The following is a 22,916-nucleotide window of genomic DNA, read 5'->3' on the forward strand; positions in this document are numbered from 1 at the left end:
TGGGTTATTTTACTATAGATTACTGACTTTGTAACTATGTAGGATATTTTGTTTGAAACTTATTGAGTTTAATGCAACTCTTCCCCAGTGTCTTTTGAAGTAGTCATAGCAATTAAGAAAACAATGAATAGTGTAGAACTAAGTTTTTTATACAGGATTAATTCATGCAGTACTTTGTTAATTTTGCCTCCATAGTATTTTCAAGTTTTTACGTACCTGTTCAATGTCAGAAACAGTTTTATGATGTGCCACAATTGATTATCTATGATACTTAGTAATATTAGCCATCTGAAGTTTTTAACTTACCTGTTATTTACTTATGTAATTATTATAAATATGACAACTTGAGACAAATTCAGACCTATTAGTTTCTCAATGTTTGAAAATATTGTGCTCAAGAATTGTTTCAGACTTTCTGTTCAAGATTACAATCACCAAGTAATGCTTGATAAAATAATATTGTGTTTTTTTTTTAATAGTTCTTTTTTATATTAATATCATTGATTTAAAATTATTTTATGGTTCCATTTAGACTGCTTCAGCAACAGAGATACGGCGAGCTTATCGCAAGCTTTCTTTGCAACTTCACCCTGATAAAAATAAAGCGCCTGATGCCGAAAAGAAATTCCTTGAGGTAAGTTTGTTTTCTTCTTCTCTTACCTTTTTTATGATCAAGTGTTTGTCCTTAAACAAAACATCTACTTCTGGATTAAAATTCCTATTGAAATAACTGAAAGAAAGACTGGCTTAAAACACATTTCTTAATCATTGATTTCTAGAATTTTAGTTTAGAGGAATCTTAGTAAATGAAGAATGAGTACAAAAGAATGCTGGATTTAAAACGACATTCTCAATTCAGCTTATTAGCAATATTAGTAATGATCTCTTCAAACAAGAATCTTTATTTTGAATAAAGGCAAATTAATAAAAAAATAAATAGAAAAATTACTTTTGCTTAATTAATCTGATTAGCCTATTTCCTTTTTCCTAAGATGCTATAAATGATATGATGCACCCTATTATTATAATTAGCAAGTTGTATTTTCGGCACATTGAATGTTAACAGTACATGATCCACATATTGTCCTAATTGCCCAGTGTGTAATTTGTTTCCAGTTTGGCGTTGATCACATTTTTTGTGAAATTCAAGGACTCTTTCATCATACCCTTTAGGCATCTTCTGTGTATTCTTTGTCTTTATTCCATTGCTTGGTCATACTTTTTCATGAAAACATAATACATAATGAAGATGCAGTAAACTCATCTGCCGATATGTATACACCTGTTCTGCCAGCCTTCTTGTCTTGCACATTGTCTTTGTTGAGACTGTGTATTCCATACTTTGTTTTTGTATCCATCATCCTCAAGTTCATTTTCCATACAAGTATGCATTGGATATGTGTAAAATTATGTATCCTCTTGTTTTTTCATTCACAAATTATTTTCTCATTTGGTGGTGATTTATACTGTTGCTATGTTGTTTGACATATTCAAGAACTTATAGCTTGTAACTTATTGTGTATTTATGTCTTCCTTTAGTTGCCATTGATTAGTTATTAGGTAGGGTGTCAGCTGAATTACCAAAGTGACAACGAATAGCACCTACATCAATCGTACTTCTACCTGTTTACAAATGTTGTTTGAGACATCATCATTGTTGATTCACCAAGAACCAAGCAAAACATGGTATTCAGTTACAGGTGCCAGTAAACTCTTGTAAACTTCTTTCTGGTTACTATCAATATATTACAAAACTAATAAATATATTAATCATAGTACTGGATTATATTTAATGTATGTGAGTTTTAAATGTAGACTTATGCTATGAGACAAGCATTGAACTGAGAATTAGACCCAGCTGTTAGTGAATTTCACTCTGTAACCTGATCCTCTAGTGATAAGACACTGATTTAAAAAAGAAAAAAAGTATGAGTTTATTAAACACATTAAATATATGTGTTACTGGGAAATACGATAATACATATATTTAATTTTCAGATATGCTTTGTCCAATCTTTTGCAGATGTTAAATAAATCTGAACAACTGAAAAATTGAGTTTATGTTGGTAGACTTCAAGTACAAGATAATAAGTTACTTATTACCTTGCCATTTATAATTTAGGTTAGTCTATTGATTTGTAGTTTGGCTGTTAAACCCAGTGTATTGCTTTTAATAAAATGTCAGCAACATTTTCACTTCAAACTCTTGAATTATTCATTATTTATCCAAATCAACCAGTCAGTAGTCTACCTTTTGTGTCTACTTTCATTTATGCAGGCCAGGAAAGTTTGAAAGAAAGATAAGTAGCTCAAATACGGAAATGAGCAATGTATGGTTTGTGATTTTAATTTGTGCCTCCCCTTCCCTTTAAATATATATATCATGCACATGTAAACAAAAATCATCATCATCATCATCATCATCGTTTAAAGTCCGCTTTCCATGCTAGCATGGGTTGGACGATTTGACTGAGGACTGGTGAAACCAGATGGCTACACCAGGCTCCAATCTGATTTGGCAGAGTTCCTACAGCTGAATGCCCTTCCTAACGCCAACCACTCAGAGAGTGTAGAGGGTGCTTTTACGTGCCACTAGCACGAAAGCCAGTCAGGCGGTACTGGCAACGGCCACGTTCAAAATGGTGTATTTTATGTGCCACCCGCACAAGAGCCAGTCCAGGGGCACTGGCAACGACCTCGCTCAAAAGTCCTTACACATGCCACGGGCACAAGTGCCAGAAAGGTGATGCTGGGCACAGGTGCCATCACAATTTCGCTTTCGCTTGCCCCAATAAGTCTTCGCAAGCTAAGTTTCATGTCCAATGAAGGAGACGACGTTGGCATGGGTGTCAGTTGTCGAATAACTCAATTTCTATTTCACTTGCCTCAACAGGTCTTTGCAAGTGGAGTTTAGTGTCCAATTTAACTCGATTTTGATTGGTTTCCAAGAGGCCAATCACTGGTTAATTACATTTTTTTTATAGTGAGAGTAACTAGGGAATGCATGTAACCCAAACAAAATAGATACAAGATATTTTTGTTCAATGCACAAATATATCTGTATTTTCATGTGAATATCATCATCATTTAGTGTCTGTATTACATGCTGGTATGGGTTGGACAGTTTGACAGGATCCAACAGATCAGAAGACTGTGTGAAGCTCCAAAGTCTCTTTTGACATGATTTCTACAGCTGGATACCCTTCTTAATGCTAACCTCTTTAGAGTGTGCTGGGTACTTTTTCATGTTGTTGGTACTCGTGAGATCACCAAGTAGCTTGCAAGACAACAACCCTTGATTGAAATAGGTACATGTATTTTTGCTGTAGAGGAAGTACATGACTACTCCAGCTAGAAGAGGGGACCAAAACACCTACATATATATATATGGTTGATTACTGCAATTTTCTCACAAGGCATTAGACAACCCAAAGTTTATGGTAGAAGATACTTGTCCAAGATGCTGTGCACTTTGATTGACCCCAGAGTTATTGTAAAACAAACTTTTTAACCACATAGCCAAGCTTTTACTTGCAATCTACTGTAATATATGATAGATTCACACTCCCCTCTCTCCATGACTTACATGCTTGCACTAACAGCTATAAACCATTTATAGGAATGATATATGCTGCATATGTATCATCATAATCATCATGTATGTGTTTGTGTGAGTGTATGGTTGTTTAAGAATGTATAAATAAAAAGGTGAACTGTTTAGTTTAGTTTTTGAAATTGTTTCTAATCTTTATTTTCTCAGATGGTGTCAGTTTATGAAGTTTTGAAAGATCCTGAGAAAAGACAAAGGTTAGTATGTATATCTTAAAGAAGCAAGAAGCTTATGTTATGGTCACTTAGCCCTAGATAAGACTAGACTAAATAAATTTATGATAAAAAAATTTCCCTCTCTACCCTTATCCAATGAATCTTTCCCTTTTCAAGACGGCAAGGTATTATTTTCTATTTGCCAATTCTAGCAGGCTGAGCAACTGTACAGAGATTCCCTCATTGGCTCAATCAGATGTATGTTGTATTTGTTGGTATAAATTATTGATATTCTGGTAGGTTGAGACTGTTGAGACTTCTTACTTGCATTGTCTTCTTTATATTAAGCAGATGTTTTTATTCTATCTGGTCAAATTACAGTTAAAGGAATAGATGTTAAATAGCAAATTCGCAGAATCATTAGAGCATCAGGTAGAATACTACATAGTATTTGTCCTAGCTTTCTGTGATTTGAATTCAAATTTTCCTTTTGTCTTTTCAGGAATAAATTAAGTACAGGTCCATAGTGATGAATTGACGAAATTTATCTGAGCATTGTCCCGTTACATTCTGATGTAGCAATGCCTGCAATGATACCAGTGCTAAGCTGTATTAGCCCTTGCTTCCAACAACATTAGTGGCATGTAAAGAGAAGTCTTGGTTCAAGCATATTTCCCTTGGAGAAAAACTTTACAGGTTCAGATCCCTGTTTTCATAAGATGTATAGAGACAAGGGATACTTGGAGTATGGTGCAGGCAAATCTAAAGAGCTTTCTTCAGTAATATGTCAAGGATAATAATAATAATCCTTTCTACTAAAGGCACAAAGCCTGAAGTTTTGAGGTTGGGTCTAGTTGATTACATCCACTTAGTACTCAACCAGTACTTATTTTATCAACCCTGACAGAAGAAAAGGTAAAGTTGACCTCAGTGGAATGTGAACTTAGAATATAAAGAGCCAAAAGAAATGGTCAGTCCCAAAAGGGACAAAAGGCAAAGTTGACTTCAGTGGAATTTGAATAATTATAATAATAATAATTTCTTTATTAACCATAAAGGTTTACATTTAGAAAAACATGGACAGTACCGGACAAAACAAAAGAATGTGTGTGTGTGTATGTTGTGCATGTAAACAGGACTAACAAAATTTAAAAAAGAAAAACAACAGTGTATAATCCTCAATAGGGAGGAAACATTCAAGGGCTGCCGATGGAAAAAATCCCATAAAAACCATGGGTACCCTGACTTTTGGAGCAGGTGCCTTTTTTCCTTTCCTTTTTTTCCAACCACAGGCATATGCTCAGGGCAGGCCTGTTCATCCGCACCATTCTCGCCACTTTCATCCACCTTTCAGCAAACTGGCTAGAAGGCAACACTTCCCTCTCTACCCTTATTTTCTTTTTCAAGTGAAACTTGAAGTTGATTAGGGATTGGCCAAAGAGAAAAGTGTTTGTCTTCAGTCCCTTCAATCTCATCCACCATACAACCTCTTTCACAATGGCCGCCAGGCATATAAGCACAGCCTTTCTTTCCTGGTTAAAGTAAGGTGGCAGGGCGATCTTCACAATGGATTTAGTTGACAGCTGGATCTGTCCTACACACGACAGCAGTTGTTTGACATAAACCCACAGGTCACCAGTGCTTGGGCACTGGACGAGTGCATGCAGGACCATCTTGGACATGCTCAGCTGACAGCACTTCTGTGCTTGTAAAGTTTATCTCAAACAGGCAAAGCTCCCTGGTCGCACTGCCAGGCCAGAGATTTTTGGAAATTATTTATCGGTCCCAGGTCAAAAGTTCTCCAGAAAAGAGTGGCTAGCTGATCTTCGACACCCAAGGTCTTCCCAAGAACATTGTTGCATTTTCCCTCCACTAATCCTCTATAAAAAGTTAAAGTGGATGTTCTGCCTATTGCAGTGTCTGATTGGCTGAGGGCTGTGAGCGCTTGAAGATACTCCACTTTCCAAATGCACTCCCTCGGTCTGTTTTACCCAGGACTGCAGCTCTGTTAAAGAAACTATCTGTGGAAATACATGTCTGGCGAACAACAACCACACCTGTTCACTGTCAAGGAAGCACTGGAGATGTTGTAGCCTCAGTGCATGTCTATGTGTCATCAACCACAGCATGCCCAGGCCACCTTACAGCAGGTGTTAACAGCAGATAGATTGTCTGACTATCGGAATGTGTTCCTTCCACAAGAAGCGGAAGAGTATACACTCCAGTGTAATCAGATGGTGGCTGGGACAAGGCACGACAGTCATATGATACTAGATGACAGACACAGATATCCACATTAGCCATCTCTGCCTGACCTTTCAGGGATAGCTTTCTCTCAGCCCATTTCTGGGTGAAAGTAGTCACCCTGCTTGTTACCTCATTCCAGATTTTGTCCATCTGGAGGTCCAGACCAAACCAGACCCCAAGTAATTTAACCGGTCTGTCCATCCAGTACCCAGTAACACAGTTGGACAGCGTGCTTGCTTCTCCAGATGCTGAGCCTCAAGCCCACTGATTTTTCCTGGTTAATCATCGCTCCTGAAACTGCCTAATAAATATAAACATTACTACCAGTAACATACTAGGTATTTAATGCAGTTGACTACTCATCTCCCTCTAACAATTAGATTTGTGCCTCAAAAAAATCACTATTGTTCAGAGTGATGTAACCATTGAGTGTGCACTTGCTTAGTATCTGGTTATTACGGGCTTGTGGAGTTATATTATACATAATTGTCATGTGTTGATATTGTCATGTTGGCTAGATCCAGTGATCAGCTAAGTCTATCATTATTTTCTAGATGGTACAACAAGTTGCCATCTAGATAAAGTTGAACTAGAAGCTTTACATTATCTAGTTTTGTGCCTCATTTCAAATCCAACGGAATATGCTTTGGATTCTTGTTGATTCAGCTGTTACTTAGTCTCAAGGCTCTGCTATATAATACAATTAATTGTGAAAATAATCAAGAATAGGAAAAACTTAATAAAATAGGTTTTAATTTACATACAATCACTAAAAGACTATCTGTGTTGTTGATGTCATTCCTTTTTGTATCTAAAGGGTTTTTTAATCCAATATTTACACAGTATTATTTGTAGATTTATCTACTTTGGAATCCATCATTCACAAAAAAGAATTATGTGATGTTCTCTTGAAGTTCATAAATTCTTATGACATCAACAACATACAATTATTGCTGGTAAGAATAAAGTTTCTAAATGGATAGAGAAATTCAAAGGAATGCTTTGGTCCAATAGTGGAATTCCTGTCATGTTCACAGGAAATGTGGATTTGAGTCCCATGGATAGCCTTCAACGTTTTCTAGCCAAAAAGGTTTTTTAACCCAATATTTGTTTACATCCTATTATTTATAGCTTTATATGCTTCAAGATCCACCTTGCCAAAAAAGGAATTATGTCAGAATTGTGAACCAGGCGTTGTCTTATGCAGGTTTGCATCAAAAGAGTTAAGATGCTGGACAACTGACTATGATTGTGAGTTCAAAACTAACCATTGCTATGCGACACTGAACAAAGCACATAACTTTGTTTGCCCCAGTATGGAAAAAAAAAACCCAACTCTCCTCACCCATGTTTGTATGAAAATCATTGATATAAATCAGTAAAACATCTACCTAATGACAAAGAGTTTTTATGTTTGGGAAAGAAATTGCCTTTCTAACATCTTCTTTGTTACTTTTAGGTACAACGATGTTCTCAAGAATGGACTTCCTGATTGGAAACAACCTGTCTTTTACTATCGGCGAGTTCGTAAAATGGGTTTCCTTGAGCTTAGTGTTTTAATGTTCCTGATTCTGACTGTGGGCCAATACCTAGTCAGCTGGTCAGTTTACTTAGAGCGGAAATTTACTGTGGTAAGTATTTTAATTTCTTGCTTTTTAAAATGGTACTGATCAACCAGACCATAACTTCCTCTTTTGCATGTTTATTATATTATATTCCAATTAGTATATTCTTCAGTTACCTTCAGGAGCTGCTTCTTTTCCTTTTTTTTTTTTACATGCATTTCATTTACCCTAGGAGCATCATCATCATCACTACCACTACTACTATCATCATCATCATCATCATCATCATCCTTTACACTTCTGCATGCTGGCATGGGTTTTATGGGTTTTCTTTTGCTTGTATGTTCCATTTTTGACCTGGTTTGTATAACTGGATGTCCTTCCTATTAACAACCACTTTACAAAATGCACTGAGTGCACTTTTATTGTGGAACTAGTTGTAAAGTAGTTGTTTTGTTCCCAGCAAACCAGAAGAGTCTTTACTCCTCACTACTATCTCTTTCATAGGCTCCAGAAAGTAGTCTCCTCTTCTCAGTGTTGTTTCTGTTTCCTTTCTTCATAATTGAGTGAGAGGAAGAGAGGGTGATGAGAAAAGACCAGTGTGATAAAAGCAAGGAGGTGATAGAAGAGAATATAAGGAAAAGAACCAGAGTATGAGTGTGGTTGGAGAGAGAAAGAGAGCTGCTTGAAGGTTGTTGGTGAGTGTATTGAGCAGCAGCAGCAGCAGCAGCATGACTAAGGGAATGATAACAAAGAGAGTAATGGGAGAGAGCAAGCATGAGAGTATGAAAGAAGGGAGAGTAATAGAAGAGGACCCAAGTGGTTGGTACAAGAGGGTGATACAGAAGAGATTAGTGGGAGAGAGAGTGATAGACAGCTACATGATGGCTGGATCATGGGATAGAGAGAGAGAAAGAGAGTAATGGAAAAGAGATAGAATGATGGAGATGGATGATAGGGTTGAATATGGACAGATCTGGTGCTTTGCTATCTGTTGTTTCACAAGTGATGGAATGTCAGAGAGATAGTGTTATGAACAAATAGGTAAGATATTCATGATATTCAAATATAAATATCTCAAACTCCATCATCATCATCATCATCAGTTTTGCAACTGTTTCCATGCTTATATGGTTGGATAGATGTTCTCTAGCATATTTCTTCATTTGTCATGGTGTTTCCTCATCTCTTTCATGAGGTCAGCTTCTTGAGATCAGTTTTCACCATTTTGTTTCATGTCTTCCTTGATCTCTTTTCTTGTCCATTGGTTCTGTCCGCTTGTAGCACTTGGCACTTCTTTTCACAATTGTCACCTTCAATACACATCACATACCTGCACCAGCACAGTCTCTTTTCTTGTATACTACATCTGATTCTCCATATGTCCAGATTTTCAGCTCATTTGTACTCTGTTGTTCATGCACGCCTACACTTGACATTCATTGTAGCATGCTCACTTCATTTTTTCCAGCCTTTGCATATCTTCTGCATTCAAGCCCATGTCTCACAGCATCGTACTTTGTACACAAGCATCATACAATCTGCTCTTCATTTTGAGAGAGAAACTATTTGTTGCCAGCAGAGGTAATAGCTCCCTGAACTTTTTCCACCCTGTTCTTACTCTGGCAACTATGTTTTCAAAACACACCCATCTTCAGTTTTAATTAGGTCACCTCAATGACAATAACATAAGCTATCAACTATGTCTAGAGAACCTTCCAAGTATTGGAAGAAATTTATTTTATGTGTAATTACTGTACATCTGCTACATATAAAGTCTACCTTCTCTGTCAGCCTTTATACGATCTCACTACACCTCTTGTATCCATTGTTTGCTCTGGTTGCACCATAACAAATGTCCACTTCCCCAATGCTTTCCTGCCAACTTAAACTTTACTAAGGTTTACTTTGGGGCCTCTCAATTCTAGGTTTTATTTCTAAATTAGGAATTTCTTCTCTAAATCTGTGATAGATCCAGTTATGAAGGCTAAATTATCAAAATACAAACGTTTCTGTGGGCAACCAATCTTAAACATCTTTGTTATGGCCTGGACTACTTAATAAACAGGAGAAGGATGAAAACTGAGTCTTGGTATATCCCTACTTGTGCCATTAAAATTGCTGCTATACTCATTGTTAATGCTTACTTTACTGACTGCACCTCTGTTCATGCCTTTCCATTTACATACTGGTTTCTTGAATGACCACCAGATTATAGAGTGTGATACTCTGAGCTCATGAAATGTTAGCTGGAGTGGCTTACTCCTAGCTAAGGAAAATAATATCAGTACTACTGCATTCTGGTACAAAACCAAATTGCATATCAAACTTTTTCAGTAATTTTCATAACCTGGTCAATCAATTTAATGCATTTGTTGTTTCCTCTCTCTAGTGCACCTCCTTTATTCTTGTAACCATTTTTCTGTAACTTGTTGGGTCAAGAGGAAGGGATAATGTCCATTGTCTTTGCAGGCCTTCTTAAACTTATGAAACTGAAGCCCTTAATGTTCCTCTTGAACCTTTGTAAGTCAACACACAACAGAAAGACATGAGCAGGGCAGGAATTCTAGAGGGTCAATGTTCTGGGAACCTTAGAAAGAATATTTGTCAATAACTAATATTAAATTATTTTGATATGGGGAACAACTCCAGATAGGTTTTAGTCTTATGCCTTCATCAGCAAAATACATTCTTCACTGTATTTGTTGAAAGAATGATGAAAGAACCATTAAATAAATGTACACATCACACACTAATTAATATCAGAAATATAAAAACGTAATGCTCCATTTCTTTTTTCTGTATTTTTGCATGCATTAAAGTAGAATTAGCAGTTCCACTTCTTAATTATCCAGTTCTCCATGTATCTTTTAAAAATAGTTGCGATAATTTTATATAAAAGTAGAGTTGAAGGAGTTTAGATAGATCAGTTGTTTAAAATTTCTAATTCTTCTAAATGTGATGACTTGAGAAAATTCCTTGTTACACTCCTCTAAATCAGTTTCCTCTAACAAGAAAGTTTTATAAATTTTGTAAGCAGAGTTAGTGATAAGAGTTCAAATCCTGCTAATGGCATGACACTGAATTATTGGGAAGGTCCATCAATGTTAAATTATTTGTATTTGGAAGAATGTCCTGTTCTACAATAATTTATTTGCAGAAATATATAAATTTGTTTATTTAGTTATTGTTAACTACAGTAAAAAAATAACTTAAGATAATTACTTTTTACTTATATCATTTTAATCTTTGCAAAACTTCTGATGTTTTTTATCTAATTTGTGTCAATGGTCTTAGGAAGAAAACTATGCAAGCAAGTTGAAGAAATCTGAGAAGAAAAGCCGGAAGAAAGCAGCAATGTGTGAAAATGAGATTGAAGCTGAATTTAAAGAGGAGTTGAATGCCATTAATCGCCCCCAATTAATTGATTTGTGGCCACTACGTCTGACTTGCTGGCTGTATACAAATACCCTCAATATTCCTCTCTACTACTGTCTACTTAGACAATATCTCATATCTTGGAGAGAGAGATGTAAAGAAGTTGAAGTGGAAGAAGAAAACCCCCCTGTTCAAGGTTTGTGTTCTCATAGTTTCATTTAGAGTTCAAGAAATTTTACAATTCACTGACTGTAGTGTCTTTTAACACAGTCCATTACAGATTTAATATTGTTATTCAAAATACAGATTTTCAATCATATTCCACTTTATTACTTATATTGTAAGATAGTATATAATTATCAGGAGATATTGTGTACACAATGTTACATTCATGTGTAATTATTTTAGAGCATTCATAGTGATTTCCTTTTTTTTTTTTTTTGCTTTTGATGTAAACAAAAACATACCAATGATACTATATCCCACTTAGTTTACTGAGATTATAAGAAAACAGAAGTGAACAGGACTTCTGGTGAACCATTCCAGAAAAACTGCTTTACAAGCAAAGAAATCTTCTATGTAGTTTCTTAATTTGCTAAAAATAACTGTTAGATTTTCTTCAAACCACATACTTCATTCTTAAAATAGGTCACACTGAATATCAGTGGTATATAAAAACACTGAATAGTCAGTGGTATACAAAAAGACAGTGTGATGTTCACAGCTGAAATGATCAAAAGTCTACTCGATTAAGGCTGATCTAGGGTCAAACAGTGCAGACAACAGCAACAATCTCAGTTGTAAAATGTGTAGATGGTTATGAGGTGCAGACATGGCTGTGAAGTGCAGGCATGACTATGTGGTAAGAAGTTTTTTGCTTCCTGACCACATGGTTCTCGGTTCAGTCCTACTGTGTAGCACTTTAGGCAAGTGTCTTCTACTATGGCCCCAGGCTAACCTAAGCCTTGTAGAAAGATTTGATAGACTGAAATTAAAAGAATGATTTTATATGTGTGTGTGTGCATGCGTGCGTGTGCTACTGTCTCCCTGCTCTGTCATTGTGTGATAGTTGTAAACAAGTGTTGTCACTGTTATGCAAGCAGTGTCCTTAGTTACCAAACTTCCATGAAAACATGCCTGGTCATGGAGAAATGTTACCTTACTTGGAAACAGGTTAGGGTTGGTTATAGGAAGGACATCCAACAAAGGAAAATCTACCTCAACAAATTCTGTCCAACCCATGCAAGCATGGAAAAATGGACTTCAAAACAATTGATGATAATAATAAAAGATGTGTCTTCATACAGTTTCTGTCTTTGGTCAGTGACTCTTACCCAAGGGTTGTGCAATGGAATCACATGGTTGCAAGTCATCATTAATCTTTTTGTTACCATATTTCTGAAATACACTATTTCAATTAACTTTTGAAATAATGAAGGCTTTTGTAAAATAACTTTTTCATTATTGAGCTGATGTTTGGAACCGAGATTAACATGAAATTTTGATGGGAGGTTTTGGTTTTGATCACTTCAAACAGGAAGCGTGTATTGTGGAACCTAGGGTCAATTTCAGGTGAGTTAATAAGAAAAGAGTTTGAGATTTCATTGAAATAGCAAACTCAGGTTTTTTAATTCAGCTTCTGCTCTCCCCATCTTCAAAAGTAGGATTTGTAGAAATTACAGAGTAGGTCATTATCTTCCAAGAAATATAATTGCAGTTTGTATTAATATTGGAAGTAATACAAAAAGGAAGAAGTGTTACAGTGGATCAAGATAGCTCTGCTAAAGTTGCTGGTTTGGTTTGCAAATTGCATTTGTAGTTTCATTCAGCTTCTGAAATTTTGCTCTTTTCCTTTGTACATTGTAGAACCAGTAAAGAAAGTCAAAAAACGTCAAAGGATTGAACTTCCAGAATATTCTGCTGAGACGTTTGCATCTACAGCTGCTGTAGCATATACTCCTTCCATTGACATCACTCTTGATTCAAAGCCTGAACAAAAAATAAAGGTAAATAAATTATTCATCATTGTCATCATCATCATCATCATCATCATTGTTTTTAAATTCACTTTTTCCATGCTGGGTTAGCATGAAGCAGTATTCAACAGCTGGATGTCTGTTTTTTTGCCATTTCACTAAAAACATTTTGGTTGAATATCACATGTGACTTTTATATTTTGTGAATATTAGAGTTTGCATTGACTTAATTTTAGGTCAACATGAAAGAAATAAAATACATGTTCTCTTCAGCTGTAAAGGAGTATTTAACATTTTCAGTTACCAAAATACAATGATTTCTTTTTAGAAAATTATATTATGATAGAAGTACATTTGATACTTTATTTATAAATAACTGTTATTTTTGTCTTGCTGGTTTATGATATTTAAATAAAGATTTGGGGGAAAAAATGTGAATGCGTGTTGTTTAGTGGTTAGGGTGTTGCACTCATGATGTAGGATTATAGTTTCAATTCCTAGATTGGGCAGTGCTTTGTGTTCTTGAGCAAAACACTTCATTTCACATTGTTCCAGTCCGCTCAGCTGTAAATAATTAACCCTGACAGACCGACATTCTGTTTAATAGGAATGTCATGAGCTTAGCCATTTAAACAACATGAAAACTGGGTAGCCCTTTGGCTCCTGGAACTTGAGATAATTATGTCCTAGGACGGATGATGACTAAGAAAAAAAGTTGGTGTCAAAGTCAGATTTGGCTGTTTCTGTTTTATTTTTAAACTTAAAATATATATATTTATTATTACTTTATGAATAAGTTTTAATCCTTGTGCTTTTGATTATTTATCTATATTTTAGTTAGTCAGTGTTCCAAGATAACTTTTATATCACATGTTCATGAAAAAAACTAGCTCTCACAGTAGAAATAACTAGTTTTTCTTTATTTACATATAAATATAGTCTGGTGTTGAATGGAATGAAGAAGATTACGCTTTGCTGGCCAGAGCTATTGCAAGATACCCTGGAGGAACTACTGGTCGGTGGGAAAAAGTAGCTGAGATGGTGGCTCGACCTGTTTCAGAGGTAACATTCTAATTATTGTTATATGTATAATTATTTATAATAAAGAAGGCAAGGGTGTTCCAAAATAACTTCTATATTTTAAAAGTATGTTTTTTAATAAATGTATCATTTGCAGTGTGTGTGGTGTAGATGACATTAAAATAGTTATATATCCACTTGTGTGCAGTTTTATGTTGCTGAATTCAATTGACTTTATCTTCCTCCTCGAATAAGAAGGACATTAAATGTAATCAAAAATATTTATTATTTAGAACATAGTTTATAATGACCATTTGGTTTTATTTTACTAAATATAGCGTTATTTTTGAATATCATGTTCTCTATTTTCTTTTCCTGTTATTTTTATGTTACTCATCTAATGTTTAGATTCTAAATATTCAGCAATTTAATTTGGCATTTAAATTTAGTTTTTCATTGTTTAGTGCATATTTATATGTTTACGTATCTATGTGTACACACACACACACACACACACGCTTTAGGACTTGATACAGGAAGGTACAGTTATTTTCATCATCCTCTATAGAGCTCTGAGCAATATAAAAAAAGCAAGAAAATGAAGTTGCTATTTTATCAATTTTTTTAATAGTATTTTTCATCTATCCTTATTTTTACACTAGAATAATTTCAGGTACTCTTTCCAAAATTGGACATTTCCATTTCCATAAAATGTGCTTCTTACAGTTAATGAAGTCTGTTTTCAGACTGAAGCAAGTAGGGTAATAAGCTTTGTCTCAAGCATGAAATGAAGTATGTCTAAGAGTACAGAGGAACAAACTAAAAGATGTCTTTCTTTCAAGTACTGTTTATGTATCCAAGAATGTAAAGAAGTTCTGTATTTTTTGAAAATATAAGCTAAATTATAAAAAAATATTACTACTGATATCAGCATTCATTTTTGAATTACAGGTTATAAGTAAATCAAAAAGCAACAAGAAAAACATTCTAGCAAATTCTATATCAGGCTTACAAGGTCAGTTGTTTTTCTCTTTTTAAATAGGCATGTGGTCTAGTGGTTTGTGTGTTGTATTCAGAAGCATATGGTTGTGTGTTCAATTCCTGGACTGGCTGGTGCATTGTATTCTTGAGCAAGGCATTTTACTTTATGTTGTTCCACTCTACACAGCTGAAAATGAATACCACCCAGTACTAGTACAACTCTCACTGTGTTCATTTGTTACTTGTTTCACTGAATCAAAGGTTAGAGGGCTGAGAGTGTGTCTATGCCAGCTTGCAACTCTGTAGACATCCAAAACAACGAAAACAAGGTACATGCTGTAAAGTTATACTTGCTTGTGAATGACAGCTATGGGTGGTTTGGATTAATGTATTAACTTTTTTTCCTAAACTGGAAACTTTCATACATTGGCCCTTTCTCTTCCCTTTTCAGTTTACTATAGTAGTGGTTTCATATTTCTTGAACTTGCTGTATGCATTTGGCTTCTATTTGAATTTATTCATTTCATACATGTCTGTACATTTCACCATCTGCACTCAATTTCTCTCTCTAAACACCTACCTCAATTATCATTCAAAGTTTTCTGTTCTATACCTTACTATGTCATGGTACTTCTTTCTATTTCAAATATACTTGTTTTACACTAACCTCCATCTGTTTGAGTCCATATTAACTGCACCAATATTACTCATCACCACCATTCTGAATCAAGAGCCCTTTCTACCAAGTTAAGATTATGGGCAGTGCCTCTCCTTGAATATGGCAATAAATATTGTCACCCTTATAAAATTAACCTTATTTTCAATCTTTTTTATAACCATCATTGACATTGTTCTGACATTCCAGTTTCGTCTAATTTCTCTTTCTTATAAACCTTTGTTTAAAAATTCATTTTTCTTATTTTTTTTCATATTTTTTTTTTCAGATAGTGTAAATGTTAAACCAACAACAAAATCGAACTTTGTTGATGACAACATTATATCTACTAAAATGAATTCAGAAGTATTTTTAGATACAATGTATGGTTCTCAAACACCCATTGGAGAGAAAGGACTCTCATCTAATCAAAAGAAAAAAAGCAATATTAAAACTGTAGCACAAAATATTGGTTCAATTGAAACAGTTGAGTCTGAAAAGGCCCAGACAAACAGTGTACCATCAGAATCTCTATCAACTACTGATAGAAGTAATAGTAGCAGTCATAGTTCCCATATCAAAATAACTGATGAAATTTCAAGAGACAGTCAAGATTTCTGGTCTCAGGCTAATCAGATGACTTTTGAAAAGATGTTGCGGTTATATCCAAAAGGTACTGAGTTAAGATGGGAAAAAATTGCTGAAAATATCCCTTCAAAATCTAAGGTATGAAGCAGTTTTCCTTCTCAAATAAATGAAATTTTGTTACTGTTCAAGACTGCAGTATAAGCTGGTATATGTATATTTGTTACTATTTATTACAGGAGGACTGCATTTTACGATTCAAATATTTGGTAAGCATGATTAAAAAGAAGAAAGTTCAGCAATGACGTAAGGCTACAGAGGTAAGAAAACAAATGAAGGTATTGTAATAACTAATATGTAGTTTCCAATATCAGTTGCCATTTGTAGTTTTTTTTTTTCTATAGTTTCAGCTGAGAGCTGCGGCCATGCTGATGCACCACTGTTTTGCTACACTTTTATTACTGAGAGCCTCCTCCAATATGTGGCACTTAGTGAAGAATGGAGTTTGATGTAGCTACCCTCATTTGCACCTCTTGCCGTGAGGTAGGTTCATCTGGGACTCTCAACGGGAAGAGATCCAGCTTTGATTTAAAAACGCCTACATCTACTTTGTGCAGGCTCCTCAGGCTCTTTGGAAGAGTATTAAAAAGCTGTGGGCCCCTGAAACCCAAACTGTTGCAGTAACTGGTCCTGAAGCGCAATGGCATTGCTGGGATCTTTGGCACTATGCAGTGTCGTCCCATTCTGGCATTGGTGTAACACATCTATTTCTTCTTTGACATGATTTTTATCTTCACTTTTGTAGCAGGGTAACTTATGACAAAATTCTTTGAAAGTTGTTTAATGCAAAAAGAAAATTGAAAGTATTGATGTATTATTAGCTTTAGTATCCAGTAAACCCTCACTCCACCACCAAAAGAAAAATGAATGTTGTCAAGTTACCAGCTGAATTGTGTGTTTTTAACATTAGTTTCCTGATGTAAGATATTAAGTATGCAGAATTGGTAAGGCCTACAGTAAAAAATGTCTTGCAGAACATAGTTACAGCCATGAACTTAAATAACACAGGTTGATTTTACCTTTTGTCCTTCCAGAGTTGATAAAATAAAATACTGCTCAAGTATAGGGGTCAGTTTAATTGAGTTTATCCTGTCCTCAGATTTGAGGCTTTGTGTCTAATTAAGAAATCAGTATGACTGTTATATGTAATAGAAAAAAAGCTGTAACATGTAGGTTGAAAGCCAGAAATTTGGGAGAAGTGTTAGTCACTTAAATCAACCCCAGTATTAGACTACTACATTATTTTGTTAATAGTCCCAAATTGATCTTGGCAGGATTTGAACTTAGAATGTAAAGAGATGGAACAAATACCACAACACTATCAATTCTGTCAGATAGAAATTTATATTACTTTTCAATGATTAGATTGGAGTAAGAACTTTAGAATTGGTACTTTCTTCTAAGAGGTTTTCACAAATCTTACCTGGATTATTTTTGACTTTCTCTCCCCTGGAGAATGTAATTGCCAAATCAGCTAAAAGACAGAGTGATTCTAACGTGTTTGGGGGATTTGTGTCTTCAAATATGAATTTTTTCTAAACAACTTATTAATAGATCTGCAATTTGTCCTCAAAGGATCAATTTGAAAACACAGAATTACTACAAAGTCTTTAATTTATCACAGATAATTCATAGGAATTTCACAATTTAAGCTGTATACTAAAAAAGGTATGAACCAACAAAGAAATCCCTACATGGTCACTCAGCTTGCTAGAAACAGAACCACACTTCCATCTGAAAAAAGAAAACATTGGATGATGAAGTGTTTAAATCATCATCATTTAATGTCTACCTTCCATGCTGGCGTGAGTTGGATAGTTTGACTGATGCTGGCGAACCAGAAGACTGTGCCAAGCTCTACTGTCTGCCTTGGTATGGTTTCTACAACTGGGTGCCCTTCCTAATGCCAACCACTTTACAGAGTGTACTGGGTGCTCTTTATGTGGCACCAGCATCAGTGAGGTTACCAAATAAATTTGTTAATCAGGGTGAATTCAGGGGTAAAAACTTTGAAAAAGGTAGTAAAACTAAAAAGAAGGATTTTATTTTGAAATTTACTATACTTTTGTATGAAATTCATTGTATCTAGGTCCATTCTTATTACATTGCCTTAGGTACATCCTTACTGATAATAAATTATCAATCTAAGCTTTTTGGTTTAATAGTTTCTCTTATTTTGTTTCAGGGTTTCTAACTGACTATTGAAATTTACTGCTGGATGCGTGAGAATGCTTGACGAACAAGTGTTGTTTTCAATATAAAGTCTCCACACATCATTTATATTAAAATACCAAAGAATATACCTCATTTGTTGCTTCTTCAGAACTGGAATAGCATTATGAAAAAAATACTCTTTATTTTGTTGCTATTAAATACTTTTGTTACTGGAAGTTACCATTTAATACACTGGAAAACAAAACTAGATTCATTTGGTGATCAGAACTGTTAATCATTGTTACATTATGTCTTTCTTTCTATAAAAAACACAGGTATATACTCACATTTCATAAAGTACATTTCCATATGGTATTGGTATACTTCACTGGGCCTTGCAGAATTATTTCAGGTTATTTCATATGTAATACATTTTTATTTTAAATATATGAAATCTTTTACTAAAAATGATCACCATGTATGTCTATTAGTGTTTTATATGTGTATTTGTATATATGTAAATGTCTATGTTTGTGGGTGTTTGTTTGAATATGCAAACATAAACATGCTTATTTCTATGTATATAAAAATATAAAAACAGTTAAATGTATATATCTAGAATAGAGAGAAACAGAGAGTGTATGTGTGTGTGTGTGTTGTTAACAGTTTTTTAGAGCAAGATGTATTTCTATATGTAGATATATACATACACACAGATATGGTGCTGCTTCTTGATAACATTTGGTCTTTGGTACTACTTTCAAAGAAGTTCTGATTTTAATAACTGCCTCAGACACAGATTTCAATCAAGAATCTCTTTACTCTTATTTCTAATTTATTTTTTTGCCAAATATAAATGATATCAAAGACAAACATAATCATTTGGTCAGTATTTGTTTGTTCTTTTGTCACAGCCTGTTATCTGCACTGTAAACAATATTTTTGTGGCAAAGAAACACCAAGAATGGCTTGGAGAATGTCTGTTGAATATTTCTATGATGGAAGGAATTTATTATACTAACTATCTCTTCCCAACTCAAAAAACTGTACAGTCATGATGAAGGACTACTAGTAAGATCGAACAACATTCCAACATGTAGGACTTGTAGTTCAGTTGAATACATTCCATGAGACAGGATTTATACTTTTGATATTTTAGTCAGTTACAATGTTTTTTTGGTAAAAAAAAAAAAAAAAACATAATTCTAGTTGTTTTCTTTTATACTTGTACAAAACTTCACCCATCCCAAATTTTCAGTGTTTATATCAGTTGCAGTTTATTGTTGAAGTGTTATATAACTTACATGTATTAAATGTTAATTATAATTTGTTATTTTTTTATAAATGGGATATAAATATACTATTTTTATAAAAATATATATTTAACTGTAAATAGTAAAATAGAAGTGAAACATACACACCTATCTTTGAAAGTCTTCAATTCATATTAAGGCTAATTTAATGCAGCTGTTAGAAAAGTAGTGCATCTATAATACATTTATAAAAATGGGATAACTTTTAATTTGAAGAAATTAAAAGCCAAGTGATTCTATTTCAATTATGTTATTGTTAACAGTTGAAGCCAGGTGAGTCTTTTACAATTATATATCATCACTAGTATTATAACCCGATTTCATTCGGGTCTACTCGGGCCATATTTTAAAAATGAGGAATTTTGCCCTAGAGGCCACACCTTTCAATTGAGCAAACTCGCCAGCACTTTTAACATAGGTGTGCAAATTTTCAGGTCAATCCGACCACATCTACTAACATTTGTCTGCACAACTGCTTGTGAGACAACGTCTGCCCTTTTCACAAATATATAGTAGACTAGCAGAGAAACCCGGCCTTGCTTGGGATTAAGATAGTTTGTTATTGTTTTACTTGTTTTGGTATTATAACCCGATTTTATTTGGGTCTATGCGGGCCACATTTTTGAAAGATGAGGAATTTTATTGGAGAGTCCACGCCTTTCAATTGAGCAAATTATAAGTTGCCATGCAAACTCAACAGCACTTTTAACATAGGTGTACAAATTTTCAGCTCAATCCAACCACATTTACTAACACTTTTACTTGCACAACTGCTTGTGTGACAACGTCCGCCCTTTTCACATATAGTAGACTTACATAGATACCTGGCGTTGCTTGTGATTAAAATAGCATAGTTCTTTTATTGTTTTACTTGTTTCGGTATTATAACCCGATTTCATTTGGATCTATGCAGGCCACATTTTAAAAGATGAGGAATTTTGCCCTAGAAGCCACACCTTTCAACTGAGCAAACTCAAAGTTGCCATGCAAACTTGCCAGCACTTTTAACATAGATGTACAAATTTTCAGCTCAGTCCAACCACATATGCACACATTCTATATATACGTATGCATTTTGATGTTGATGTACTTTACTCAATAGGTCTCCTCAAACACAGCAGGTCGCCCTATGATCCAAGGTACTTTTGAATGGGCTGGGGCTGGCTATGCGAAACTGGTGTAGGATACAGCTGTGAACTCACTCTATTGCCAGGTCTTCGCAGTCACAGCATATCTCCAGAGGTCTTGGTCTTTCGTCATTGCCTCTGTGAGGCCCAATGTTTGAAGGTCATGCTTGACTACTCCATCCCATGTCTTCCTGGGTCTACCTCTACTCTGGATTCCTTCAACTGTTTGGAAGTGGCACTTCTTCACACATCTCTCCTCATCCATCCGTAGTACATGACTATACCAGCGCAAACGTTTCTCTTGCATGCCACATCTGATGCTTCTTATGTCCAACATTTCTCTCGACGCTTACACTCTGTTGTGTGTGCACACTGACATTACACATCCAGCGGATCATGCTAGCTTCATTTCTTTCGAGCCTACGCATGTCCTCTGCAGTCACGGCCCATGTTTCACTGACATGAAGCATGGCAGTTCGCACACATGCATCGTACAATCTATCTTTCACTCTGAACGAGAGGCCTTTTGTCACCAGTAGGAGTAGAAGTTTTCTAAACTTTGCCCAGGCTATTCTTATTCTAGTGGTAACACTCTCTAAGCATCCACGCCCACTTCTAGCTTGGTCACATGGATAGCAGAAGTTATCTACTTGTAGTTTCTCCCCCTAGAGTGTGATGGAATCTGTTTTCTGAGCATCTGTGGTGTTTATTGCCCCTGTGCATCTGCCGCACACGAAAGCTATCTTCTCAGTTAATCTTCCTTTGATGTTGCTGCACCTCTTATGTGTCCAAGGCTTACACTGGGTACATCTTATGGAGTTTCTACCTACACCTTTTCTACAGATCGAGCAGGGCCACCTATCTGAGGGAGTGTGTGATGTGTTCGCCTTCCTACTTACTAGAACTTTGGTCTTTGCTACATTGGCTCTAAGGCCTTTTGATTGTAAACCTTGCTTCCACACTCAAAATTTCTTTTCTAGTTCTGGTAGTGATTCTGCTATGAGGGCCAGGTCATCAGCATAGAGGTGCTCCCAGGGGCAACCCATCTTGAATTCCTCTGTTATTGCCTGAGGACTGAACCTTGGGGGACCCCTACTTCTACCCAAAATTTTTCACTATACTCATTGCCAATCCTAACCTTACTAACGGCCTCTCTGTATAGGGCCTATACAACCCTTATTAACTATTCATCAATCCCCAGTTTCCGCATCGCCCACCAGATAAGGGATCGGGGAACCCTGTCAAAGGCTTTCTCCAAGTCCACAAAAGCTAAGTATAGGGGTTTATCTTTAGCTAGCTATTTGTCCTGCAGTTGTCGAACCAGGAATGTAGCATCAGTGGTGCTTCTACCTGGCACAAAACCGAACTGCATCTCATCTAAGCAGATTCTCTCCCTAATGTGATGGGTTATGACCCTTTCCGTGACCTTCATCACCTGATCCAGCAGTTTGATACCCCTGTAGTTATTTCTATCTAGAGTATCACCTTTACCCTTGTAGCAGTTGACTATGGTGCTGCTATGCCAGTCATTGGGTATGACTCCATCATGAACTACCTGGTATACAATGCAGGTGAATGGGCCATAGCCCACACCACCAGATATTTTAAGCATCTCAGCTGTGATTCCTGATGGGTCGGAGGCTTTTCCTGGTTTCATACCCTTAATTGCTTTATCTACCAGGGAGCTGTCTATTCGGATAGCTGGTCCTTCTACTGGGTCAACATTTGGCAGGCTCTCCTCCCATTCATTCTCCACATTCAGCAGTCTTTCATAATGGCTTCTCCAAGTCTCTTTCTTTTCCAAATCATTAAAAGCAAGTGCACCATCATCCATGCGGACACATTTCTCTCTTGTGGCATCACAATTTTCTCTCACACACTGTCTTGCAATCCGAAATACCTCAGTGCTTTGGTCCTCACGTTGCTGGACATTGGCAAACTTCTTTTCTGCTTCGCCCTTGGCTATGTATATCTGCTGCTTGGTACAGTTCCCTGCTACCCCCACCTTTCCAGGCTTGTTTCTTTGCTCTAATGGCTTTGTATGTATATATATATGTGTGTGTATATATATATATATTATATATACACAA

General features: G+C 35.6%; 1 protein-coding gene across 1 annotated transcript in view; it reads left to right on the forward strand.

Annotated features, from left to right (window-relative positions):
• Positions 1 to 19,275, forward strand: part of LOC106878529 (dnaJ homolog subfamily C member 1) — a 25,825-nt gene extending 6,550 nt beyond the window's left edge. The window contains exons 2-11 of the mRNA XM_089358602.1: positions 533 to 634; positions 3,761 to 3,807; positions 7,472 to 7,643; positions 10,875 to 11,151; positions 12,822 to 12,961; positions 13,871 to 13,993; positions 14,903 to 14,966; positions 15,877 to 16,313; positions 16,412 to 16,492; positions 18,418 to 19,275. Of these exons, the coding sequence (XP_089214728.1) occupies positions 533 to 634; positions 3,761 to 3,807; positions 7,472 to 7,643; positions 10,875 to 11,151; positions 12,822 to 12,961; positions 13,871 to 13,993; positions 14,903 to 14,966; positions 15,877 to 16,313; positions 16,412 to 16,477 (1,428 nt within the window). The 3' untranslated portion in view covers positions 16,478 to 16,492; positions 18,418 to 19,275. The remainder of the gene's footprint in view (positions 1 to 532; positions 635 to 3,760; positions 3,808 to 7,471; positions 7,644 to 10,874; positions 11,152 to 12,821; positions 12,962 to 13,870; positions 13,994 to 14,902; positions 14,967 to 15,876; positions 16,314 to 16,411; positions 16,493 to 18,417) is intronic.
• Positions 19,276 to 22,916: the final 3,641 nt, after the last annotated feature.

This window comes from Octopus bimaculoides, chromosome 10 (genome assembly GCF_046866305.1).
Source record: "Octopus bimaculoides isolate indiv1 chromosome 10, ASM4686630v1, whole genome shotgun sequence".
NCBI lineage: Eukaryota > Metazoa > Mollusca > Cephalopoda > Octopoda > Octopodidae > Octopus > Octopus bimaculoides.